Below are 23,773 nucleotides of genomic sequence, written 5' to 3'. Positions count from 1 at the left end.
AAATGGAAACTTTTTTCAAAAACATTCTCAAAGCATAAATATCCAATCATACTTAATTCTTATTAACATTCTTTAGTCTACCGCATTCTGGCTTCCTGCTGTTCTTCTGTGAATCCTCGCCACCCTCCCCTCCAATATCTTTTCTCTAAATCTCTCCATTATACCATCTCCCCACACACCTCATCAAACTTACTTCACTACATTCTTCCTTTGACTCAATATATCTGCATCTATTTACAGTCATCCTACTGTAATTCACAACCTACTACTTCCCACTGCTCTTCTGTACCTTTAAACTACCCCTTACATCCCTCTTACTCCACCTCCAGAAGGGTTAGAAGGGTGGCCTAATGGTTAAGGGTTTGGAGGGTGGCCTAATGGTTAAGGTGCTTGCCTTATAAACACAAGGTGCAGGGTTTAAGTCTCACAAGGGATAATTGGCTAGGCTTAAAATGGCTCACAAGGGCAATTAGCCTAGTACTAATCTATGAATCTATGAAATCACTTGTCTATAAATACTGTACACAAACCTAATCCTACAAACCAGTGTTAACATACACTGTACTGTAGTTGCTCTACTTATTTGTTGTTAATTGCTCACATGTATATCATTATCTTTCTTTCTTGTTGATGACTAATTTAGGCCTACATCCATTTCTCTAAGACATACCATGCAAAAAACACATTAGTAAACTGCAATAACTCAATTTAGCTGTTCTTAATGTTCAAGGTATTTTATTTCATGTCTCTCTTGGTTTAATAGTTAGGACTCATTGGTATAACCTGCATTTTTTTGTCTTCTAACCACTAAATGGCAGTGGTTTGTATTCTTTTTATTAGAATCATACTCCTCTTTCTTTACTGCAACTTTCTGTAAAATTAATGTACGTCAGGTCTCTGCTGAAAACGGGTCTTGTATTCAGTCAGTCAGACAATCCCAGTAAAGAAATGCTAATAAATAATAAATAAATGAATTTTACAGCTTACAAAAATCAAGACACATGGATCCAAGACTTTTTCGGGGAAATTAAGACATAAAGTTAAACATCTGGAGGAATAATATAAGGGACATATGGCAGTTTAGCACAGAGAATTAATGTCACTATCTTCTAATCAGTTTCATCCAATACTCCAGGGTTTGATGAGTTCAGCCTGCTTTGTGACACTGCACAAGTCAATTAACAAGGTAGACCTTCAAGTTGGGAGGGTGGCCTAATGGCTAAGGTGTTTGCCTTACAAACACAAAGTGCAGGGTTTGAGTCTCACAAGGGATAATTGGCTAGGCTTACAACAGCTCGCAAGGGCAGTTAGCTTAGTACTAACCTATGAAGCCCTCCTATAAAGAGATGTTTGTGCCTAGTGGATTATAAATACAATAAAAAGGGGGATTAAGGAATGCTTCAAGATCCCAGACTACAGTTCCCTGAGAGGAAAGAAAAGACAGAAAACAGAATGAGAAGATCATCAGAACATTACTTTCTGGAAACTTAGGTAAGACATTTATAAAAGGAAAAAAACAGGGATGTTATCTCTCTCTCTCTCTCTCTCTGTGTATATATATATATACAGATATGCATATATATATATATATATATATATATATATATATATATGATGCTCGAACTTTTAAAACATCAACTTTCAAATGGCCGCAACCATATAATTGACGTTTCAAAAGTTTGAACACCTGAAAAAAAAAAAAAAAAAGGAATTCCTGGATGTTTTTGCAGGGGGGCAAGCCCTACTTCACCCCCCACACCCCTTCCTATTTAAAGATACCAACTATGAGATCACACTACAGCAAAGAAAAGGGAAATTTTCACATTCTGTGCTGTACAGAGATCTCCATTCAGAACGTTGGAAGTTTTAAAACTTCAATCATATGGTCCCGGCCGTATGAAAGTTGAAGTTTTAAGATTTCTATCATCTGTAGGGGACCCATATATACACACACACACATATATATATATATACATATATATATATATATATATATATATATATATATATATATATATATATATCTACATATATATGTATATATATATATATATATATACACACACATGTATATGTAACATATATAAATTATGCATTAAATTATGTATACGTATATAAAATATATATATATACACACACACACACACACACATATACGGGAGCGCTACAAAATACTGAAAGCCCAAAATCCTGAAACCAAAATCTTGAAAGTTCAAAACACTGAATCTAAAACACACAGGATACAAACACTTACAATATTCCAGCACAACTACATACAGAAACATTTTACCCTTCAACTATAAGCAGTGGATCGAGCCCCTGTGTGCCCCCCACACACCCTGCTACTTAAATATATCAACTCCGAGATTGCAAGTGCAATCTCGGAGTCAATATATTTAAGTAGCAGGGGGTGAGGGGGCGCAGCCCCCCACATGGGGGGTGCAGGGAGACTTGCCCTCTTACTTATACTTGGAGTAATATGGTTTGTCTTTTATTTGTTTCTGTACGTACTTGTGCTGGAATATAGTAAGTGTTGGTATTCTGTGTGTTTTCAATATTATGAGTTTCAGTATTTTCAACTTTCAAGATTTTGGTCAGGATTTTGTAGCGCTCCCATACATACATATATGTATATATATGTGTGTGTGTGTATATATATATATATATATATATATATATATATATATATATATATATATATACACATATATATAAAACAACACCAAAACGAAGGTGCACATAGCCAGCTCAGTGCACGCACCATACCAAACACAATTAAGCCACACCAATGATCCAGCACTCAATAAAGCACATAATAAAATGAACAGGAACCAAATAATAGCAAAAAAGAAGAAATTCTCTTCTTTATTATACGGTTATTATACGTTCAAATGAACAGTGGTGATAGCAGCATCAAAAAACAGACCGATTTCGCCCCCTGGCATCCTCAGTGTACTACATCCTCCATCACACACCAGTGCCTTAAAGCAACAGTGTCATACAAATTATAAACGTAAACATGACAGCAAGGCATTTTCAAACAGTTTACTTGTAACACTTTAGAATATTCATCTACCAGTGTTCATTTAACCTAGGCTTATATAAAGCCCCTAAGTTAATAATCCACAGTCTCTCATTTTTGTCTAATAACATATGCCTTTTACTGTCACTCATACCCCTACCGGAAACTGCATCAATCCCTAAAAGATAAAATGTGCAGACTGATGAACCAACACAAGCTTGAACAATGCACTCCTCTGTCTTTTACAATTAATGTCACTGAGATGTAAAGCTATTCGGGTCTTGAAAGATCTAGAGGTTTGGCCTATATACAATGCTCCACACTGGCATATAGCCATGTAAACCACTCAATTAGTGCTACATGTTATCAGATTACGAATTTCAATGATAAAAGTGGATGATGACCACTAAGTTTGCAGATGACTGTAGGCTAGGAGCACTCACTGAATCTTCAAATGATTTGTCCAGCCTGCAGAGAAATTGGTCTCAAATAAATAACTGGTGTCAAAACCACAGTGGATGATGACCACTAAGTTTGCAGATGACTGTAAGCTAGGAGCACTCACTGAATCTTCAAATGAATCTTCAAATGATTTGTCCAGCCTGCAGGGAGATTGGTCTCAAATAAATAACTGGTGTCAAAACCACAGTCTAAAATTAAATACTAAAAAATGCATTACTGTATCATAGGTTCATAGGTTCATACTAGGCTATCTGCCCTAGGGCATTTATAAGCCTAGCCAGAGTGTGTTTGGCTTTCGTCACCCATTTTAAATTAATTTTACTATGTCCTTTTTCGAGGTTAGTAAACTGTGCCTCTGTCTAACAGTGACACAGAAGTGATACCCGGGGTAAACCAACAATCTCCCATCCACTCATCAAGATTCCTCTTGAAGAGAATCATTGAGGGACTCTGCTTAACCTGGACTGGGATTTTATTCCAGAGTGAAGGGAGCCTCTGGGTTATGAATCTGTCCCTCCAGCATGTCCTATTTATTTCAGTGCTGAGGTTCAAGTCTCTCGAGCGTGTAGCTTGATGGGATTTGGATTTCCTGATGTGCAGCATGAGTAAAGAGGCACGATGATGTCCCCTGATCTAGATGTGAATCCCTTCATGATTAGGTGGGCTATATAAAATGTTTTTCTAACCACTTTGGCCACGTGGCTGTTAAATGAGAGAATGCTATCAACTTGGGTCCCCAGGTCCCCAATTACTTCTTCTGTACTTAATGGATTACCACCTATGTGGTAATTTGTGGGCACTTTGTTTTTGCCGAAGGGGATGACTATACACTTTTTGGCATTTAGCTTGAGGCCATGGCTCTGGCACCAGTTGTCTGTTTCTATGAGGCCCTTTTGGTGGATGCTTGTGTCGGCTGGAGAGTCGATTATGGCGTCCAGTTTGCAGTCATCTGCGAACTTGGTCAGCCACAGTCCTTCCGTGTTGGCCTGTACCTCCGAGAAATATATACCGAACAAGAGAGGTCCCAGGACTGAGCCTTGTGGGACGCCACTTGTAACTGGTTTGGAGTATGACATGGCTCCAGCAATTCTAACCATGTGGGTTCTGTCCTTGAGCCAGTTTGCAACCCATCTAGTGACATAGGGGTTTATATTTAAGCTGGTGAGCTTATCTATAATGCCTAAGTGGGGTATTGTATTGAAGGCTTTTGCGAGGTCCAGGTAGGCTGTGCGGACCACCTTCCCCTCGTCAATGGCCTTGGTGACTGTTTCAAAGAAATCAACCAGGTTTAAGAGGCAGGATCTCCCTTAACAAAGCCGAACTGGGTAGGATCCAGTATCTGTAGGTCCCCAATATCTTTATTTATGAGGTCCATGATGATCCTTTCCATAGCTTTGCAGACCAAGATAGTCAGGCTTATGGGACGATAGTTTCCAGGATCCGTTGAGGCACCACCTTTGTGGAGAGGGACCACTGTTGCTATACGCACTCTTTGGATACATATCCTGTAGTAAGGCTGAGACTGAACAGTAGTTTTATGTTTGGGTTTAGTTCTTCTTGGAGTTCATGTAGGACGCAGCCCGGGACACTGTCTGGTGCCATTGATGCTGCATTTTTTGCTTTGGAGAGGGCGGCTCTTACCTGAACATCTGAGATGTCAGGGGGGCAGCACTCTGCTGGGATAGATATTTGCCCTTTTGGTGGGGAGGGGGGGAGAAGTTTGCGATGAACCTGTCAGCTAGGATGTTGGCAATGTCTGTGGGTTTGGTGTATTTTTTGTCATTTTGGACTAATTCTGAGCATATCTGGGAATTCCCACCCAGGTTCCTAACATAACTAAAGAAAGCCTTGTGATTATCCTTAGTGTCCTGTGCAATTTTTCTCTCGAAGCTGGCCTTAGACGATTTTATGAGTGCCCGTAGTTTTTTGCTAATACTGATCAGAGATGCCTTCCCTTTTTGGGATTTTGCTCTATCATGTAGTACCTTCCTCCTTCTACTGTATAGTTTGTTTACGGCTGGGGTCCACCAGACAGGACGTCTGCCTTTGGAGGATTGGGTCTTGGTTTTATATGGGATTGCATGATCCATGCATTCCTGAAGGTGTTCATAGAATGCGTTTATAAAGGATTCTGCGGTCTGGACCGTATTTTCCACAGGCCCGGGGGCTTTGAAGGATTCCACCTTGGTTTTGAGGAGTGTGAAATTTGCTTTAGAGAAGTTTTTCACTGTGGTTTTCATGGCAGGGGGGGGAGTCGGGATGTGAATATCCAGTGAGATTAGTTTATGGTCTGATCTTACCAGTGAGGGATACACTTCTGGTCTGGAGCATAGAGTCCCCATGTTGGTGATGATCAGGTCCAGTATGTTTTCCCCTTTTGTGGGAGTGGTAACAAGTTGTTCCACAGCATTTGAGTTTATAAATTCTAGGAACCTTTGGGCTAGGGTGTTGGAGCTAGAGTAATGCTCCCAGTTTATGTTTGGGTAGCTGAAGTCGCCCAATATAATGGTGTTTGGAGAGACCTTCATATTTTCCAGTGTTCTCAGGAAGGCCGAGTGGGGTTCCTGGGTTTGGGAGGGTGGTCTGTAGCAAGCTATAAACTGGAAGGCAGTTTTACCCACTGATAGTTACACATGGATAGTCTCTGATGCTTCGTGCTGTGCCACCAACCTGGAGGTGTGAGTATCTTTGACGAATATTGATACTCCCCCTCCTTTTGTGGTTCGGTCCAAGTTTTGGGGCCGAAAAGCATGGTATGAGGTATAACCTGGTAGTGCTGGAGTGCTCTCGGGAGCCTTGAACCAGGTTTCTGTTACTGCACAGATATCAATGTTCTCTATGCTAAGGAGAGTTTCGAGTGCGTGCATCTTGAGGTTTAGACTTCTGGCGTTGAGTAGCATTACTCTTAGTTTCTTATCCCTTGTGATGCCTATGGAGGTGGGTTTGTCTTTTGAGCCTTGCCTAAAAAAGGCACTATGGGGGTAGCAAGAGCCTTTGCCAATATCCGAAAGCCCAGCGGTGACAGGTGCAAGCCGTCCCTAGTGAAGCATCGTGGCTTGTCGAGCATGTCATCCCAGGCTGACAGGCATTGGATCCCCTTTGAATGACACCAATACTTAAGCCAATTGTTGAAATTGATCATCTTGTCTTCATATTGTGGCATCATTTTTGGTGAGGGTAAGATGCTACTCAAGGTCAGGGTCATACCGGCCTGGGCTACATGCTCAGAGAGCTCCTCTATGTCTCTTTTCATGTAGTCCAGGGAGGTACGTCTCAGGTCATTCACACCAGCATGGACAATGACTGAGTCATATTTGTACTTGCCTTGGAGTGACCTGAGTGCTTGTGTTATGTGGCGGATCCTAGTGCCCGACAGGCAGCTCACCGTGACCTTCTCCTTGTTCAGCCTGGTGAGCGGGACGTCAGTGTGCCTGACGATAGAGTCACCTATTACAAGTGTATCAGGTGTGTTGTTTAGCCTTAAGGGCTGTGACTGTTCGGCACACTGGCTTTGTGAGCTATGTGTTGCACGTGTTTTGTTTTGGGGTAGTGGTTGCTTGGGTGACTGCTTTCGAGGTCTTCGCTGCTTAGGCAGATTTTTATTTAGAGCCTCCGAGTATGTTTTTGTGTGTTTATGTGTTTGGTTTGCTGTCGTGGTAGGTCTATGTGAGACTGGAATTGTAGTGAGTGTGGTTTCCTTCTCCTCCTGACTGGTTACACCAGTACTAAGTTGAGAGAGCTTAGCCTCCAGTTTGGCTATATGGTTGCATCTCTCACATGTGTTGGAATTTGTTGGGAGGAGGAGAGGGTTGTCTGTGTACATGAGGCAGTTGTAACATTGCCTCAAGATTCCCAGATTCACCAGCTGGACCGGAGAGGAGATTGACAACTGACCTTTGGACATGCTAGAATAGTATTGGGAATTCCTTTATAATTGAAAAAAGGGCCAATGGGGAACAAGGTACTCAAGGGGAGTTTGTGAGGGTGTAGTGCTTTTAATTTTTTAGTGCTGACTTAGTGAGCAAGTGCCAGGTAACTTAAATGCAATGTGTTACAGGTAACTTAAATGCAAAAACGACAAACAGTAATTTTCTTTCAAGTGAGACAAGGAAATAAGTACAGTAAGCAATGCAGATATCACTAGGGATCCACAGAAGCGCTGCAAAGCCGCGTTTTAGGTGGAATTAGCGTTTCAGGGAAATAACAAGCAAACAAACAACAAGCATACAAACAAAGCTAGATTCAGCAGGCCTGGATCTAGTCTATGCTACAGCAAATAAGGTGTACCAATTTCAGTAAGAAACAGTTCAAATATGCAGGCACTATAAGCCTTTAACCAGAAATTCCCAGCTCAGAAGGGCAGAGTCCAGCCTCTCCTCCCACAAGAGTGCAGACCACGAACCTTCTTAATGTAAAATAACTGGCCTGAAGCCCAAGTGCTTAAACCAGAACTAATACACTTTTAGAATAACAGACACTGAGCCCTCAATCAGCAGTTCCCAACTTAGAAGGATGTAAGCAACCTGTCCTGCCACCACAGTGCAGGCCACAAACCTTCCTAATGTAAAACAACTGGTCTGAAGCCCAAGTGCATAATCCAAAAGAATTAAAATTATAGCTACACTTTAATCAAGTTACTACCAAGCAGTAATAAATACAATTGAATACTTTAAAGAATGCCTGGATTAGTGCTCAAGTTATACAAACAAAGCTAGATTCAGCAGGCCTGGATCTAGTCTATGCTACAGCAAACAAGGTGTACCAATTTCAGTAAGAAGCAGTTCAAATATGCAGGCACTATAAGCCTTTAACCAGAAATTCCCAGCTCAGAAGGGCAGAGTCCAGCCTCTCCTCCCACAAGAGTGCAGACCACAAACCCTCTTAATGTAAAATAACTGGCCTGAAGCCCAAGTGCTTAAACCAGAATTAATACACTTTTAGAATAACAGACACTGAGCCCTCAATCAGCAGTTCCCAACTTAGAAGGATGTAAGCTACCTGTTCTGCCACTACAGTGCAGACCACAAACCTTCTTAATGTAAAACAACTGGTCTGAAGCCCAAGTGCTTAAACTAAAAGGTTTAAAATGAGTTACACCAAGCAGTAATAAATACAATTGAGTACTTTTAAGATGACACAAAAGCAAAATAAAGTAGGAAGTAACACAAATACAGTAAAAGCAGATACATTTTATTTATTTTTTTTAAGTGGCAAGAGAGAAAGGAAAGAGAGAAAGGAGTAGCAGAAACTAAGCTGATTGGCCTTCTCAAATGTTCTCCCTGTACTGGGTAGAATGAGGTAATGACACTAGACTGGGAGGAGGGTCCCAAATCAAATTTACACTAGGGGCGGGCAACTGCAAAGCCACCAACTATAAAAACACTATACCGACAGGTAGGAGGGTGGGAAATAAACTGCAGAAATGTTTCTCATAGCTGAAAAGCAGCAGTGAGCCTTTAAATGTAAAGTCATCTATCCCTGGGAACTACCACACTGACAACATGCCCCTAAGACATTTGCCCAGTTGTTCAGGGTTTGGGAACTTATGTGGACAGTGACTTAACTTTTGACTAACGTGTCTGTTGTAAGAAAGTCCTTCTCTATTGCACAAATTATAAACAAACAAAGGGGTTGTGCCTAGATCTAGAGATGTCACTGACCCCCTTGACCCAGCTTTCACTGAGCCAATTATTGCACATAATTCCCTGTTTGGCATGTATCTGTTCAGACACATGCAACAACTGGAGCTCCCACAAAGATACCTTACTGAAAGTATACAAGGCCTAAACAACAGGTCCTTCATGGACTGACTGAAACCCCTGTCAATATACTTGGTAACCTACAGATTCCGAAGATATGACCTTTGTCTGGCATACAAGGCAACCTCTGACCTATTACTAATGGATTTACTGCACATCACTAAGTCAAATGGCATCACAAATACTTTGCCTAGGTATCTACACCTCTTCGGCGATACTGTAGTGTACTGGCTCACCGTCAGTTATGTGCAGGAGTGGGCATGGCCCAGGGTGATTGACAAGCCTAAAACCTAGGAAGTGGTAAGGAAATGAGGCATGATTTGGCATGCCATGTATATTACCCCGTGATGACATGCATATAATGAATGTAGATGAGCAGCTCAGTACTACACATTCCTGTGATAGTTTACTTATTTGTAATGCTGGTGCACAAGGATCTTCTTTTGCCTTTTGCTTTATATAAAGTACTACAACTAATCCTATATAAGTAATCCCAGTGAATATAAACAATTACTTTTTCCCTTTGCAGGGGGCAACCCCCCCCTGCACCACCCTTGTAGTCGGTTCTTGGAGTTTGTATATTCAAATAGCGGGTGGTGTGGGGGGTGCAGGGGGCTTGCCCCCTGCAAAAGCAAAGGGGAAAAAGTAATTGTTTATATTTACTGGGATCTCTTATACAGTTGATGTAATACAGCGGTTTAGGATTACTTGTAGTAGTTTGTCAATTTGGCGCTTGTATTCCAGCATTTGTTAACGTATGCTGAAACAGCTAAGCATGCACTTAATGATTCTTTAAATGAAGTTTAAATTTATCTGTTAAATATAACTGTGATTACTCATCAAAATGAATATTCATGCCGAGGAAGCCACTTCATTTTTGGTTATTCATAAGTACAGCAAGACGTCAACCAACTGGGGCGGGGTTGGGGCAGCGCTTGCTACTGCGCATCTGGTGAGCCAGTACACTACAATATCGCCACCTTTTCTGCAACATTAACAGAACAGTTTGGAGGGACAGGCATATTTGACAGATGATACTGCTGCTGTTGTGGGACAAACTCCCCATCCACATAAACTCACCAAAAACTTGCAATGCTTTACAGATCCAAAAACTCTCACCAACACAACTAAAGCTACACTGTCCACTACTTAACACCTCCCCTCAGTAATTTATGGAGCACTCATTCCTATTAACTTCCAGGCAGCATAAAAAGCTAAATTTGAGTAATACTGTAATGTTGTGTCTTTCGGCTTTTCCCGGTTAGGGGTCGCCACAGCGGAACTCCGGTCCGCTAATGATTGGCAGTGGATTTTTACGTGCCGAGTTGCCAGCCCTGATGCACAACCTTCAATGAAGGTACGCCCATTCACACGTCTCCTCACAGAAGACGCTCTAGCTGAGAATCAAATGGGACAACGTCTTGCTGTGAGGCGACAACGCTAATGCAGTACCACCACCGCAGTACTGAGCAATACTGTAATAAAGTGGCTAAATTATCAGCAAATGCTCCTTTCAGAACCCACTACTGTAGGGCACTGAAAGCCTAAATTGATTAGAGCTAACTCATCAACTAATGTATACAGAGCTTCTTCCCACCTACAACATTAGCCAGCAATCATCTGCTTGTCTAGCAATAAATACTGTTCTGTACAACTATGTTTGTACTCCATCATTATGATTCAGTGAGGAAAACCTTTTCTGTCCACAACCTTATCAAATCTGCAGTCCATGATCTATATTTATAGCATGTTGCTAAGGCCTGTTATTCATTACCTGTAACCATCAGATCAATACCCTCCCTCCAGTCCTTCAAAACCATTCAGAAATAGTTCTTAGCCAAAATCTGTCTCGGCTTTTGCCCAACCTCAGGATAATGATATTCCTAAATATGAACAAGTTCCTAATCATACCTCACACCTCCTGACTCGCCCTTTACACTCACTTCCTAACTTTATCTGAATGAAAATGGACACCTAGCCAGTTAGACTTTCCTGGTAGACGTCAGTAAACAAATATGTTTGACCTTGTCCTTACAAATGTTTCCTCTGCCTACACCCCACTAATATAATACAATACGATATACAACTTGTGATTGCAAAAACTAACCAACTATAACCCAAGAAAAAAAAAAATCACAGCCAGTTAATGAAATCTGTGGAAATAATTGTCCACCCACACCACAAGAAAAATCATCAAACTGAACAAATATGAAAGCAATATTACTGGTCATTAACTACATCATACTGCTCAACTGTCCCTGACTTTGTGTCATATTATTACCCTTATCCTTATAAGATGCTTTGATTTTCTGGTAAATCACTGAAAACTACAGTCATTACATAATGAGAAGTTATGTACCTACCATAACGTTCCATGTTAGTTGTCTTCTCTCGCCTTCTTTCTTGCTGGATGGGTTCAGAGCCGATCTTCGGCTCCGACTCGGCCACTTACTAAAGCTCGAGAGCTTATTTTACCAGCTCGAGGCAACCCTATATCCCATGATGCTAGGCGATAACTCCCCAGATCTCGTTTGGAAGCTGAAAAACCTAGCATAGGCCAATAAAACAAAATCCTCCAACTGGAAGGAGGAGGAAGAGGGATAAAAACCCCCAAAGATCGTTATCTACACTATATATATCCTAGGACACCTAGATGGTGAAACAAGGGAATATAAGGACCCTTCAAGGAAGGGAAGATCTTCTCGGTCTGTCCAGGCTAGGGGGATGGTGGGTGGGACGCAAGAAAGAAGGCGAGAGAAGACAACTAACATGGAACGTTATGGTAGGTACATAACTTCTCAATGTTAAGTTGTCAATCTTGCCTTCATTCTTGCTGGATGGGACGGCGTCCCTAGCACCTTCATCCTGGGTGGCTCATTGGAACAGACTCTTGAGAATGGTGGAACCAAATTTTGCTCTGTCCCTGGTGGCGATGTCCAATTTGTAATACGAAACAAAGGTATGAGGAGAGGCCCATGTGGCTGCCACACAGATAGTGTCTATTGGTAGTCTAGCTTGAAAAGCTGTAGATGTAGCTAGTGCTCTAGTTGAATGGGCTTTTGGCTTAGAAGTTAATTCCCTGCCTCTGAGTTGATATATAGATGTAATCACAGAAGACAGCCACCTAGATAGGGTTACCTTAGAAACAGGAAGGCCTTTCTTATTTTCTGCGTACAATAAAAACAGTTGATCAGACTTCCTTATTTGTTTGGTTCTATCCAAATAGTATCGGAGCTGGCGGTGAACATCTAGATAATGTAGCTTTTGCTCCGCTCTATTAGTATAGTTTGGGAAAAAAACTGGAAGATCAATTGATTGATTTAAATTTGTCTGCGAAGCCAACTTGGGTAAGAAGGATGGATTAGTCCTTAGAGAAACTCTGTCTTTATGGAAGATTAAGTAGGGAGGACAAATGCAGAGGGTGTGAAGCTCAGATACTCTCCTAGCAGAAGTAATGGCGACTAGGAAGAGTGTCTTCCAGGAAAGAAATTTCAATGAACAGGAGACCGCAGGTTCAAAGGGGGGGAGAATCAAGGATGTTAAGACTAAATTAAGATCCCACTGAGGTGGAGGGTCTTTGATCAGAGGCTTAAGTAAATATACACCTTTAAGGAAATCTTTGCAAAGCCTATTGGACATGATGTTGTGGTCCGATAAGCCTGTATGAAAATTCGATATGGCTGCCAACTGAACCTTTACTGTAGAGGCAGAAGACCCTGAATGAAAAATTTCGGCTAGGAAGTCTAAGATCGAATGAATTGGGGCAGTAAAGGGATCTATATTCCTTGCCTTTGCCCAGAAGGAGAAACGTTTCCATTTACTAGTGTAAATCCTTCTGGTGGAAGATTTAAGGGAAGCTACTATGATATCCCGGACGGGATTAGAAATCATAGGAAGCCTGGCTAGGGACGGAAGTGGAGCAACCAAGCAGTGAGGTTGAGAAAATGTAGGGATTGGTGCAGCTGCCCCGACTGATGGGTCAACAGATCTGGAGCTGGGTCCAGATGCCAAGGCTGTACCAAAAGATAACGATGTAGGAACGGAAACCATATCTGTCGAGGCCAATAAGGGGCAATGAGAATCAACTTGGCTCTCAAGGCGGTTGCTTTCTGAATTACTTGTGGGATTAGAGGAAAAGGTGGAAAGGCATAGAGAAGTCCCAGAGGCCAATCTTGGACTAGAGCCTCTCTGAGGGGATGGCCTGGAAGGGTGAAGAAGTCGGGGCATTTGCTGTTTTGGGGTGTAGCAAAAAGATCGCAGCAAGGAAGGCCCCACTTCTGAAAAATCTCTTCCGCCACAGATTTTTTGAGAGACCACTCGTGTGGCATGAGTATAGCTCTGATCAAACTGTCCACTATGATGTTGGACTTCCCGGGGATATGCGTTGCTATCAGAAACCGCTGAGAGGAGATTGCCCATTGCCAAAGTCTGAGTGCCTCTCGACACAGGGGATAGGACTTGGTTCCGCCTTGTTTGTTGATATATCACACTACAGACATATTGTCCGTTTGGATTGCAATAGTTCCTAGGGGAAGAGAGTCATGGAGGGCTTGCAACGTTAAAAGCACTGCTCTCATCTCTGGGACATTTATGTGCAGGTGGCGTTCGAAAGGTTGCCAAGTGCCATGGACCATTCTGCCCTGAAAATGCACCCCCCCCCCCGATCAGGGAGGCGTCCGATGTCACCGTGGCGACTGGAGGAGGAGGAGGAACAAAGGGTCTGCCTTGATGGACTTGAGGGGACAATATCCACCAGGACAGATGACTTCTGCAAGTTGGAGTTATCCTGATCTTGTGGTGCATGGGGAGTTGCTGAAAGGACCATTGGGCGAAAAGCATCCACTGTAGTAGACGCATGTAAAAACGTGCAAGGGGAAGAAGTGTTATGGCGGCCACATAAGACCCAACACTTTCAGGACATACCTGGCCTGAATTTTGTCGCTCTGAAGAAGAACATGGACATGGTTTTGAATATCTAAGATCCTTTGATCTGTTAACTTTGCTGAAAGTTGTACGGTGTTCATGTTGGCGCCTATAAAGGTAATAGACTGACAAGGCGACAAGGCAGACTTTTCAAAATTTATAGAGATTCCTAACCCTCTGCAAATGTGAATGGTGTAAGCTCTGGCTTGGAGAAGTTGATGCCTGGTGGTGGCAGTGAGGAGCCAGTCGTCTAGATATGGAAACACCTGGAATCCTTGCCGTCTCAGGTGAGCCGTAACCGCTGCCATACATTTGGTGAACACTCTGGGGGCTGAAGTGAGACCAAAGGGCAGGGCTCTGAATTGGTAGTGACTGGCCCCCAGCCGAAAGCGGAGAAACCTTCTGGAGCGCCTGTGAATTTTGATGTGACAGTACGCATCCTGAAGGTCCACGGAGCACATCCAATTGTCCTTGCCCAGAAAGGGTAGAATGGACTGTAGCGTGACCATCCGGAATCTTGTTCTCGTTACAAACTTGTTTAGTTTGCTGAGATCTAATATTGGTCTCCAGTCCCCTGTCTTTTTTGGTACCAAAAAGAACCTTGAGTAGATTCCGGATCCTAGTTGGTCTGCTGGGACTGGCTGGATGGCTCTTTTTGCTAGCAGTTTTGATATCTCTGGTACTGCTAGTTCCCTTAGACCGGGTGGAATGTCTGGAAGGGTTCCCTTTTGCTGAATTGGGGTTTGGATAAAGGGAATTTTGTAACCCTCGGATATGATTGACTGTACCCATTTGTCTTGAGTAAGGGAAAGCCAGGCTATTGGGTACAGCGACAATCTTCCCCCGACTGCCTCTAAAGGTGGACAATCGGGCAACATCTCAGGGATGCTGGAAGGGTTTGTCAGAGAGAGGCTCCCTGCTACCCTGGTTCTGCGGACCCCCTCTGCCCCTAGGGCGGAGTCTGTTGTTGTTACCCCCTCTGCCTCTGGGGGTAAACTGACCTCTTGCATCAGGCGTGACTCCTTGAGATTTGCGGAACCACATTTTCCCACCCTTCTGACCCTTAGGGTATGGTCTTGAAGGGGTGGAGAAACGGACTCCTACGGCAGAAAGAGTCTTGCCATCTTGTTCGCATCTGGTCAAGGTGTCTTTCACTTGAGATCCGAACAAAGCCGAACCATCAAAAGGGGAATTTGTGAAGGACGCCTTGAAAGGGTCTGCGAAATTACACAGCCGCATCCAGGCGTGATGCCTTAAGGCCACTCCTGTGCCCACGGCCCTGCTCGCTCCATCGGCTGCATATAAAATTAGACGCATGGAGGAGTTAGGAATCGAGTTTAGGGTTCCAAGCTGTGAGTTTATTTTATCCTGGGACCCAGCAGCTGATAGATCCTGTAAGACTTCTCCCAACTCTTTGAGAATATCTCTCTGAAGGCGGGTGAAGTGACACAAGTAATTCAGCGACCGCATGGCATAGGTCGCTGAAGAAAACATCCGCTTACCGTACCTATCCATGGTCCTAGAATCCTTATTAGGAGGATGGATAGGTACTGAAGGATCAGCTAGTTCCTTCTCGGTGGCTACAGCCACCACCATGGCATCTGCTGGTACACCTTTTGTTGGGAATTGTTTGTCAACTGGTGCTGTGATGAATTTAGATGGCCTCCAAGGGGTGGGTTTCACCGAATCCGGGGCCGACCACGCCTTCCGAGCCACTACTTCCATAAGGGGGTCGAAAGGCTGAGACACCCAGGAGGTGGAGGGTCGAGAACCAAACGCCTCCAGGTACACCGACTCATCCTCGGAAGGATTAAGGGAAGACCAGTTCCCCCTCTGCTTTAGGATTTCTAAGATGCCTGAGAAAGAGACATCCTCAGAGGGGACTTTGGGGATCCCTCCGACTCATCCAAGTCGGTGTCAGATGTAATGGACTCAGGGGAGTCCACATGCTTCCACTTACATGTCCTCTTACGCGGAGGCTCCGCTGACAGGTCAGGAGAAGCCTTGGAAAAGGAAGATATTCCCAGTGGGGAAACCTGAGGCATTGGATCTCTGGGTCCGGGAGCAAGAGAGTGGGAAGAGACATCATCAAGCACTGTAGTGGGAGGAGCTGATGGAGCTGACCGTTGACTATGCCCTGGGGCTAGTACACTCCTCATCACCTCGAAGGCTCCCCTATCAGAAAGGCCAAAGGGCCCCCGCTCCGAAGAGGTAGGAACCCCAGGCCGCACCGACAGGGAAGGCTCCGAGGCTGATGTCAGGGCCGAGTTCACCAGCGCCGACGCTCCGAGAGGGAGAACGGGGTCGGTCAATGGTCCGATGCCACTCGCCCCCTCGGAGCCGACGAGAGAGACCAGGTGCCTGGATCCGTCCAATGAAGGCATCAAGGAGGAGATCAGAGTGGAAGACGAAGGAGCCGAAGGGGGAGGTATCGGCTCCGACGCCACAACAGTCACGGCTCCGAGGAGCTCCGGCTCGAACTCTGAGGGAGAGTCGAAGGAGGAAAAATAGGTGGAGTCGTAATAGCTACCGTCTGATGTGATGGGCTACAGATCATCTGGGCCAATGCCTGAGACTTTAATAGCCTACTTACCACTCTCTCAAGGTCATGATCTGAAAGCCTGGACGACCGAGAAGATCGGCTCCGATGGCTCCGCTCCGAGAGCAGGGGAGATCTCGGAGCCGAATGGATGGACTCCAATAAAGGGGATCTTGACCTCTTCTTAGATATGGATGGAGCCAAACGAGCCGAGGACACGTCGGCTCCAGACAGAGCCGACCGTGAATGCATGGACTCAGAGGTATCACCGAGTGGTGCCGAGACCGGAACCTGTGACTCAGAGGGATCGGCTCCAGCCGGAGCTGATCTAGGCACAGACAAAGAGCCAGCAGCCGAAGGCTTAGTACTCAGAGCCGACGGTGTTGCTGGTTTCGAAGGCCTCCCCGACGCAGACTTAGTCGGGGAGCCCTCGGGCTTTAACAAGCCCCTCAATATAAGTTTGTTCCTGCGCTCCTGCAGGACTCTTGGACTGAATGCATGACACACAGAACAAGAGTCCTGCAGGTGCAGGGGTCCCAGGCAGTAAACACAAGATGTGTGACCGTCTGTCAGAGACATTTTCTGACAGCACGAGTCACACTTTTAAAGCCTGAGACCTTAGTTTCCCTTGACATAACAGTGTCGAGGGAACACACACACACACACACACACACACACACACACACACACACACACACACACACACACACACAACACTCAAAAAACAATAAAAATATTAATTAGGATACTGACACACCCAAACACTCCACATGATCCCTAAGAATAATTAGGAAAGGGGAAGGCTTAAGGCCTAACCTAAGAGTGGAGGGGGGGATATAAGGGATAAAAAGGGAAGGTATAAACAGGAATAGAATTTAAGGTAGTCGCTAACTACTGAAAAACAACTGGGTGAGAAACTAACCAAAAGGATGACTGAAAAACTATGTATTTCAAGACTTACCAGGAGTCGGTAAAAATACGCACCTCGCAAGTGAAAGCGGCAAATGAGATCTGGGGAGTTATTGCCTAGCATCATGGGATATAGGGTTGCCTCAAGCCGGTAAAATAAGCTCTCGAGCTTTAGTAAGTGGCCGAGTCGGAGCCGAGGATCGGCTCCGAACCCATCCAGCAAGAATGAAGGCGAGATTGACAACTTAACATTGTCAGACATTAGAGTTTCATACCTCTTAGTCTTTAGGAAATCCATGTTGTTCAAAATCTGATTGTTCTCCAACTAACGTGAGTTAGGGTAATATTTAAATGTTATACCTGATTTAGGACTTATAAACACTCTGGTGATCATTAGTCTAGTATAAACCTATGAACCTACTAGTTATGCACCAAACAAGGCACAACAATACACTGAATGCATCAGTCATACTTATTTCTTCCTAAAGTATATATTCCAAATTCAAGATCTGACATAAACAATGAAAGAAAATCTCATACATAAAAACGTACAACTGTCTGCATGTACCAGAATGTCTCACTGGAGCCATGTTCTTGTGTCAAGTAGACTTGTTTCAATTGAGCCAGCAGGAAAACCTACCCAGTATCTGAGCAATATAACATGGCCATAATCACTTTCAAATACAACACCAAGAGGTGAAATGACAACTCTGGTTTCACAACCCTTCAACAAAACTAATTCTAAACTTATCACTATCCACAAAAGGAAAGCACAATAACTATTGTATAAAAAATACATAACTAATAAGCCACACTAACACCTTAAAAGGGGCCGCATTTTCTTAGTAGGGCTAAAATCCTGCAGAGGAAAGCAACTTGAACATGGTAAACCTCCTAGAAAACCAGACTCCCAAGCAATCAGTGAAAAAATAGCCAGTCAGCAATGGAAAGAACATTCCTCCATTAACACCAAGACACACTGACATTACTGCACACTCAGAGTGCAGGAAAACTGGCAACCTATAAAGAATTAAACTTATAATACAAAGCTTTACACTATATAAATAAATCCCCTCTATCCTCAACCTAAGAACAAGTCTAACCAAACAAATAGTATAAGGTACAGTATTAATCAAGCCTATTTTTAATAGTAACTCTCAAGTAACCAGAAACTACAGTTAACTGGCATTTACCAATCTCCACGGGTGCCAGTTAACTGAAAGTTTACTGTATTTGAGAGGGATCATCTCTAAACTGCCCAGTTGGCATCCCCTTTTTAGAAGCAGCGTGCTATGTAACACTAGCAAAAACATGAAAGTTAATGATTTAGGGTCACAGGATAATAATTTACGGCTTGGTGACTACCACATTACAGCCTTAAATCTGAACATTAAACAGTGCTGCTTGCATTACTTGCAACTTCACTACCGCTCACTTTACTACTTGCATGTTGTCAGACACCTAATTGTGAATGTTCTGTACAAGTAATCTAATTATGAATAGTTATCTAATTGAAAATGCATCTGCTACTAGATATCAAACAATCTAATCTCTAAATTTCCAACACTTTCATTCACCTGCTGTCTCTTACATTTACATAGTTGCTATTCTATTCATTACCACCTTTCACCCATGCCAGAGCTGAAAAGGGTTCTCAGAACAGTACACCTACACAGTTAACAAATTTCTAAAGAAAAACAACGGACATTGTTCTGTGCATACAGTTGTGTACTGTTTTTCTAAGCATCCCTTAATATTATCATGGTTTACACAGGCCAGAGAAGCATTTGTAACTCTCTGAATGAATACCTATAACCACAGAACTGCTGATCATTCATATAAAAATTGTATGTTGTAGAGGGACGAGATGAAAAAGATGCATGTACTTGTATGTGAAAGGGTGAGATATGGAGAAAGATATACGTTTCTAAATAAGAGATAAGCGTGGGGTGTATGAGCATCCGATAAGGCAGTGAGTGCCATACCTCTCAACTGTCCAGATTTTTTTGGAATGTCCAGATTTTTGCCTCATGTTTTTTGTCAGTTACTCATAAAATCTGTGGTTTTCTGGCAAATCACTGAAGAGTTTCAGTTTATATCCTTAGAAAATACACGCTAACGTAAATCCTGTTATTCTAGCAACTTACTAAGTTTACAAAAAGCAATATGTACATTTGTTCCCTATTTTTGGGCGTTTTCCCCCCATTATTTTAGGCTTTGTCCAGATTTCTTGCGCTAAGTGGTTGAGAGGTATGATTGACATTTCTGGCTAAACACAGCTCAGCTAAAGATGCAACAAGACACACCTTCTATACTTGCGTACATATACTTTTTTTATAACCATCTGTCAGAAACAGTTATGAGACATATTCGTGTCACAATATCCACCAGCATGAAATCTGAACTAATGTATTCAACAAACTAGTATTTTCTAAAACAATCTAAAACAATTTTAGGAGACAACAACTACAAATATTTCATGCATTTATTAAATGCGTACTGCAGGCTGTTGTTGGGCAAATGTAGCATGGAGAGGTGCAACAATAACGGGTCCTCTATACAAAACTGGGACTTCCTAATTATAACGAAAACAGCTGAGACTCGCACTGTAGAGTGATGCCCTCACCTTTATCAAACAGCTCCCTGACATCAAGCTCAGTAAATGCACAGTCTTTCAACTCTTCCTGCTGTCCTGGTGCTGAAAGAGGCGGGGACATTTCTGACGAATGAAGTAACAGGCTGGTAGACCGTGTTGTTTCAACACCGCACGGTTCTGCACGTGTAAACAAGGCAGTCTCGGCCTCTTTGTCATCTGCAAACAAGTCAGCTTTCACTAGGGGTGGTTGTAGAAGCAAATCAGGCATCAGGGAGCTGACAATTTCATTACAAAAACTGGAATCATTGGTGTTGTCGTTACTTTCTGTGGAGTAGAGAGAAGTTTCAAATTGTTGGGACATGGTCACACAAGTCCAAGGACGGCCACTAGAGTGGTGGTGACTAATGTACCGTATTCCCAAAGCGTGTTGCGAACACAGGGATCTAAAAATTAACCTTGTTGATTCTAGTAAGGCGGCTGGCACGCACGTCTGTTTCAGCTTTAAAATTCGAAACTGATCAAGGCACAGCAACCACCTTTTAACTGCAGCCCAGATCCAGTTTTCCATGCTACTACAGAGTCCACGATTCTGTTTACAAACACGAGCACGAATAGGATAAAGTTCCCGGTTCTGTTTACAAGCGGACAAACGATATTTAAGGCACACCACAGGGGAAATGGGACGCATGAAGCGCGTACCCAGAGGTTCGGAGTGGGCACTTTACAAATCAGTAACCATATTGTACAACATTTTTTTCGTAAAAAGTAACTTCTACGTCCAGCTGCTAGACAGCAACTACTGTAAATTAGAAGATGCGAACACTGTACGGATAGCTGACGAGTTCAAATGCAAACTTCTTTGTCAAAGTAGAGGCTTGAAGGAAAATTCAAAACGAAACGTTCAGATGCGTTTCTGATGATTTTTTTGTCATACACTTAGTGTAATACCGTTCAGTTCCCCAAATCATATTTAGTTACAAACGTGGTGACTACACTGAATGAATTTTGCTGCGTGTTGTGTTTACTTCGTCAGTACAGTATGATTGCTCCCATCACCCACCCTGTTTTCTACTGAATGAGAGGCACGTAAAAATAACCAGGTACTCTTTACAATGACTTTACTGACTTAGATGAGAGGACGTGAATATTCGTGCATTTACTTTACTGTACTAACGTGTGTGAGCCGACTTAGCTACTTTTATCTTCTTAAAAAAAACGACGATTTAAAACGGAGCAGAACATCTGGAGTCAGAATCGGAGACATCTGAGGCATGTCAGCATTATTAGATAGTTATCATGCTACGCTTTGGGAGTAGGACTGTATTATTGTCAGTCATAATGATAACAATCTGAGATATTCTGCATGTGTCTGTGTAGTCAAGTAGCAGCAAAATTAACAGTAGGATAGGACCCGGTACGATGAGAAACATGGCTGTCTGCCAATGGGGCAACTGCTAGTATGCAGTTTATTTCTTTATGTATTTATTTTTAGCATAAGGGATTTTTTATCAGCGTGCCACTCAGCTTTCAGAATCATAGCGGAGGCAATCAAAAAGTCATAGCAGGAGGTCCAGGGTCATAGCACTCAAATAAATTCACGGTGGAATGCGTGAATGTGTACATTTGTCCTCTTGGCTGGCACCATACCTCGCAATCTCGTATAGTAAGAAATATGGACAAAGTCACAAATAATGGTGGGGGGGGGGGGGGGGGGGGACACAAAGGCCCAAAATAGGGACACGTTTTAAATATTGCACTTACAAATTTAGAAAGTTGATTGACTAACTGCTTTTGCATTAGAATGAAATTTCTGAAGAATACGAAGTCTGAAATCAAATGTCTGCCAGTATTTTCTGACTTCAGTCCTCAGTGATTTGCAGAAAAATAAAACAGTTTTATGAGAAACAGGCTGAAAATATGGACAGTTAAGAGGTATGGCGAGCATAACCTATAAAACTAGGAGCCTTGTGGTGGTAAATTCATCCCAACATTGCTGTTGCAGAAGATATACCCTTAGTGCACTGGAAAAAGACTTTTCTTGTCTTTCTTTATGTGCCAGTCTTAACTATATTTTAGTTAGCATTATAGAGGGGGTTGTGGAAATTTCACAGAACAGATATCCATACTGCAGTTGTCAATGAGGGCCACTATGCCCCTCCAAACAAAATAAACTCCAAGCCATGCTGCAGATGTGACCATTTATTATTATAGATAATTCATTAGCTTTGAACAACCTTTAATTAACAAAACAACATGACTTGTCAGCATGAAACAAAACCATATCATTTGAGAAAAAGCTTAACCATTTAATTATTGGCTGCTGAGTTGCCAGTTAGCACACCTACTACCTCTTACAGTCGAAAATTTCTTGACTGGGAGGTGTGCCCATTACCTCCTCTGTGCTGACTGACTGCCTCCCATCTTCCCTTTTATCATAAATCCTTGAAAATCCAACCCTCCTGAACATTCAAAAGAGAGGGGGGATACAGGGGGTAAAATCTTTGAAGGGTATTACGGGTTACACCAACCACCATGGACTTAACGCTGTTCCCCCATCTTTCAGTGCTCACATTCGCTCAGCTACTCTGTCATTGCCTCAATACCAATACCACAGTCTTCCCTTAAAAAAATAGACAGTTCCAAATAAAACAGATTGCAGCCTAACTCATTTAGGTGAATTCCATTGGCAAATAAAAATCTTGCTCCAGATAATTAAGATTGGCATATTCATTTACAGTAAACAATGAAAAGTGTGAAGCCTTGACAATCTTGCAGTTTGTAAACCTGCATGAAATCTCAACTGCAGCAGGCTTGCACACCCGTTTAGTGAAATCTAGCAATAATGGCAGACTAAACTACTCTCGTGTCCGGGAATTTGTTCTATAAGATGTTTAAGTCCGCTATTATTTTGCTGACCAATAATTTCTTAGGTATGACCATTGGGTCATTACCCCCCAGTTGTACAATACGACTAGCCAGTGAGGGTCCTCTATTAACTAAACTTTGCAAAACAGGTAAAAGCTGCAGCCAGGAAACTCCTGGGATGCCTTTCCATTCCATGGAGCAGTCAGAAAAGGTAAAACCAAGATATGGACCTATAGTTCTTGCTCAGGATCTGCTGGCCACTTTGCAGATGAATGAGTGGCCAGTTATTAAAATTAACGCAACATCTGGAAGGACAAAAAGGAAATTACCTTATGTAACTCAAGAACACATTAGACTTCCACTTACCCATCTGTTTCAAGACCTCCACTGAGTAACCCTCTCTGGCTGTGTCAGTTGCCCTGCCAATACATAAAGAGTGTGAAGAGAAGCCAAGAGCTGGAATGCCTTAACTGCTTAAAACTCTCCTAATCATGCTGTTCGCTTTCTGCAAAGATGTGAACTGCTTAATCCTAAATTGAAAAATAGATTGAGAAAAGTCAGCAACCTTGGTTGGTTTTATTAAAGCCAAGGCCCAATGGATGGTGCAAGCCATAAATGGACTGACTATAAGAAAATCATCTACCCCTACCACTTTGATCAGTCTTAGACCATGACTTGCCTTCATATATATATATATA

At 42.8% G+C, this 23,773-nt stretch overlaps 1 protein-coding gene across 3 annotated transcripts in view; it reads right to left on the bottom strand.

Annotated features, from left to right (window-relative positions):
- AKAP7 (A-kinase anchoring protein 7) overlaps window positions 1-21,252 on the bottom strand; it is a 1,625,267-nt gene extending 1,604,015 nt beyond the window's left edge. For 2 of the 3 annotated variants that reach the window (XM_044064536.1, XR_006363953.1), the window contains exon 1: window positions 20,241-21,236. In XM_044064536.1, coding sequence (XP_043920471.1) covers window positions 20,241-20,898 — 658 coding nt within the window. In that variant the 5' untranslated portion in view covers window positions 20,899-21,236. Of the gene's footprint in view, window positions 1-20,240 lie in introns of all 3 variants that reach the window. The other variant, XM_044064537.1, reaches the window with a different exon arrangement.
- Window positions 21,253-23,773: the final 2,521 nt, after the last annotated feature.

Source organism: Protopterus annectens, chromosome 1.part0 (genome assembly GCF_019279795.1).
Source record: "Protopterus annectens isolate FY-2018-M chromosome 1.part0, PAN1.0, whole genome shotgun sequence".
NCBI classification, from domain to species: domain Eukaryota; kingdom Metazoa; phylum Chordata; order Ceratodontiformes; family Protopteridae; genus Protopterus; species Protopterus annectens.
Note: the sequence above shows the minus strand (reverse complement) of the source record. Positions and strands in the feature narration are given on the sequence as shown.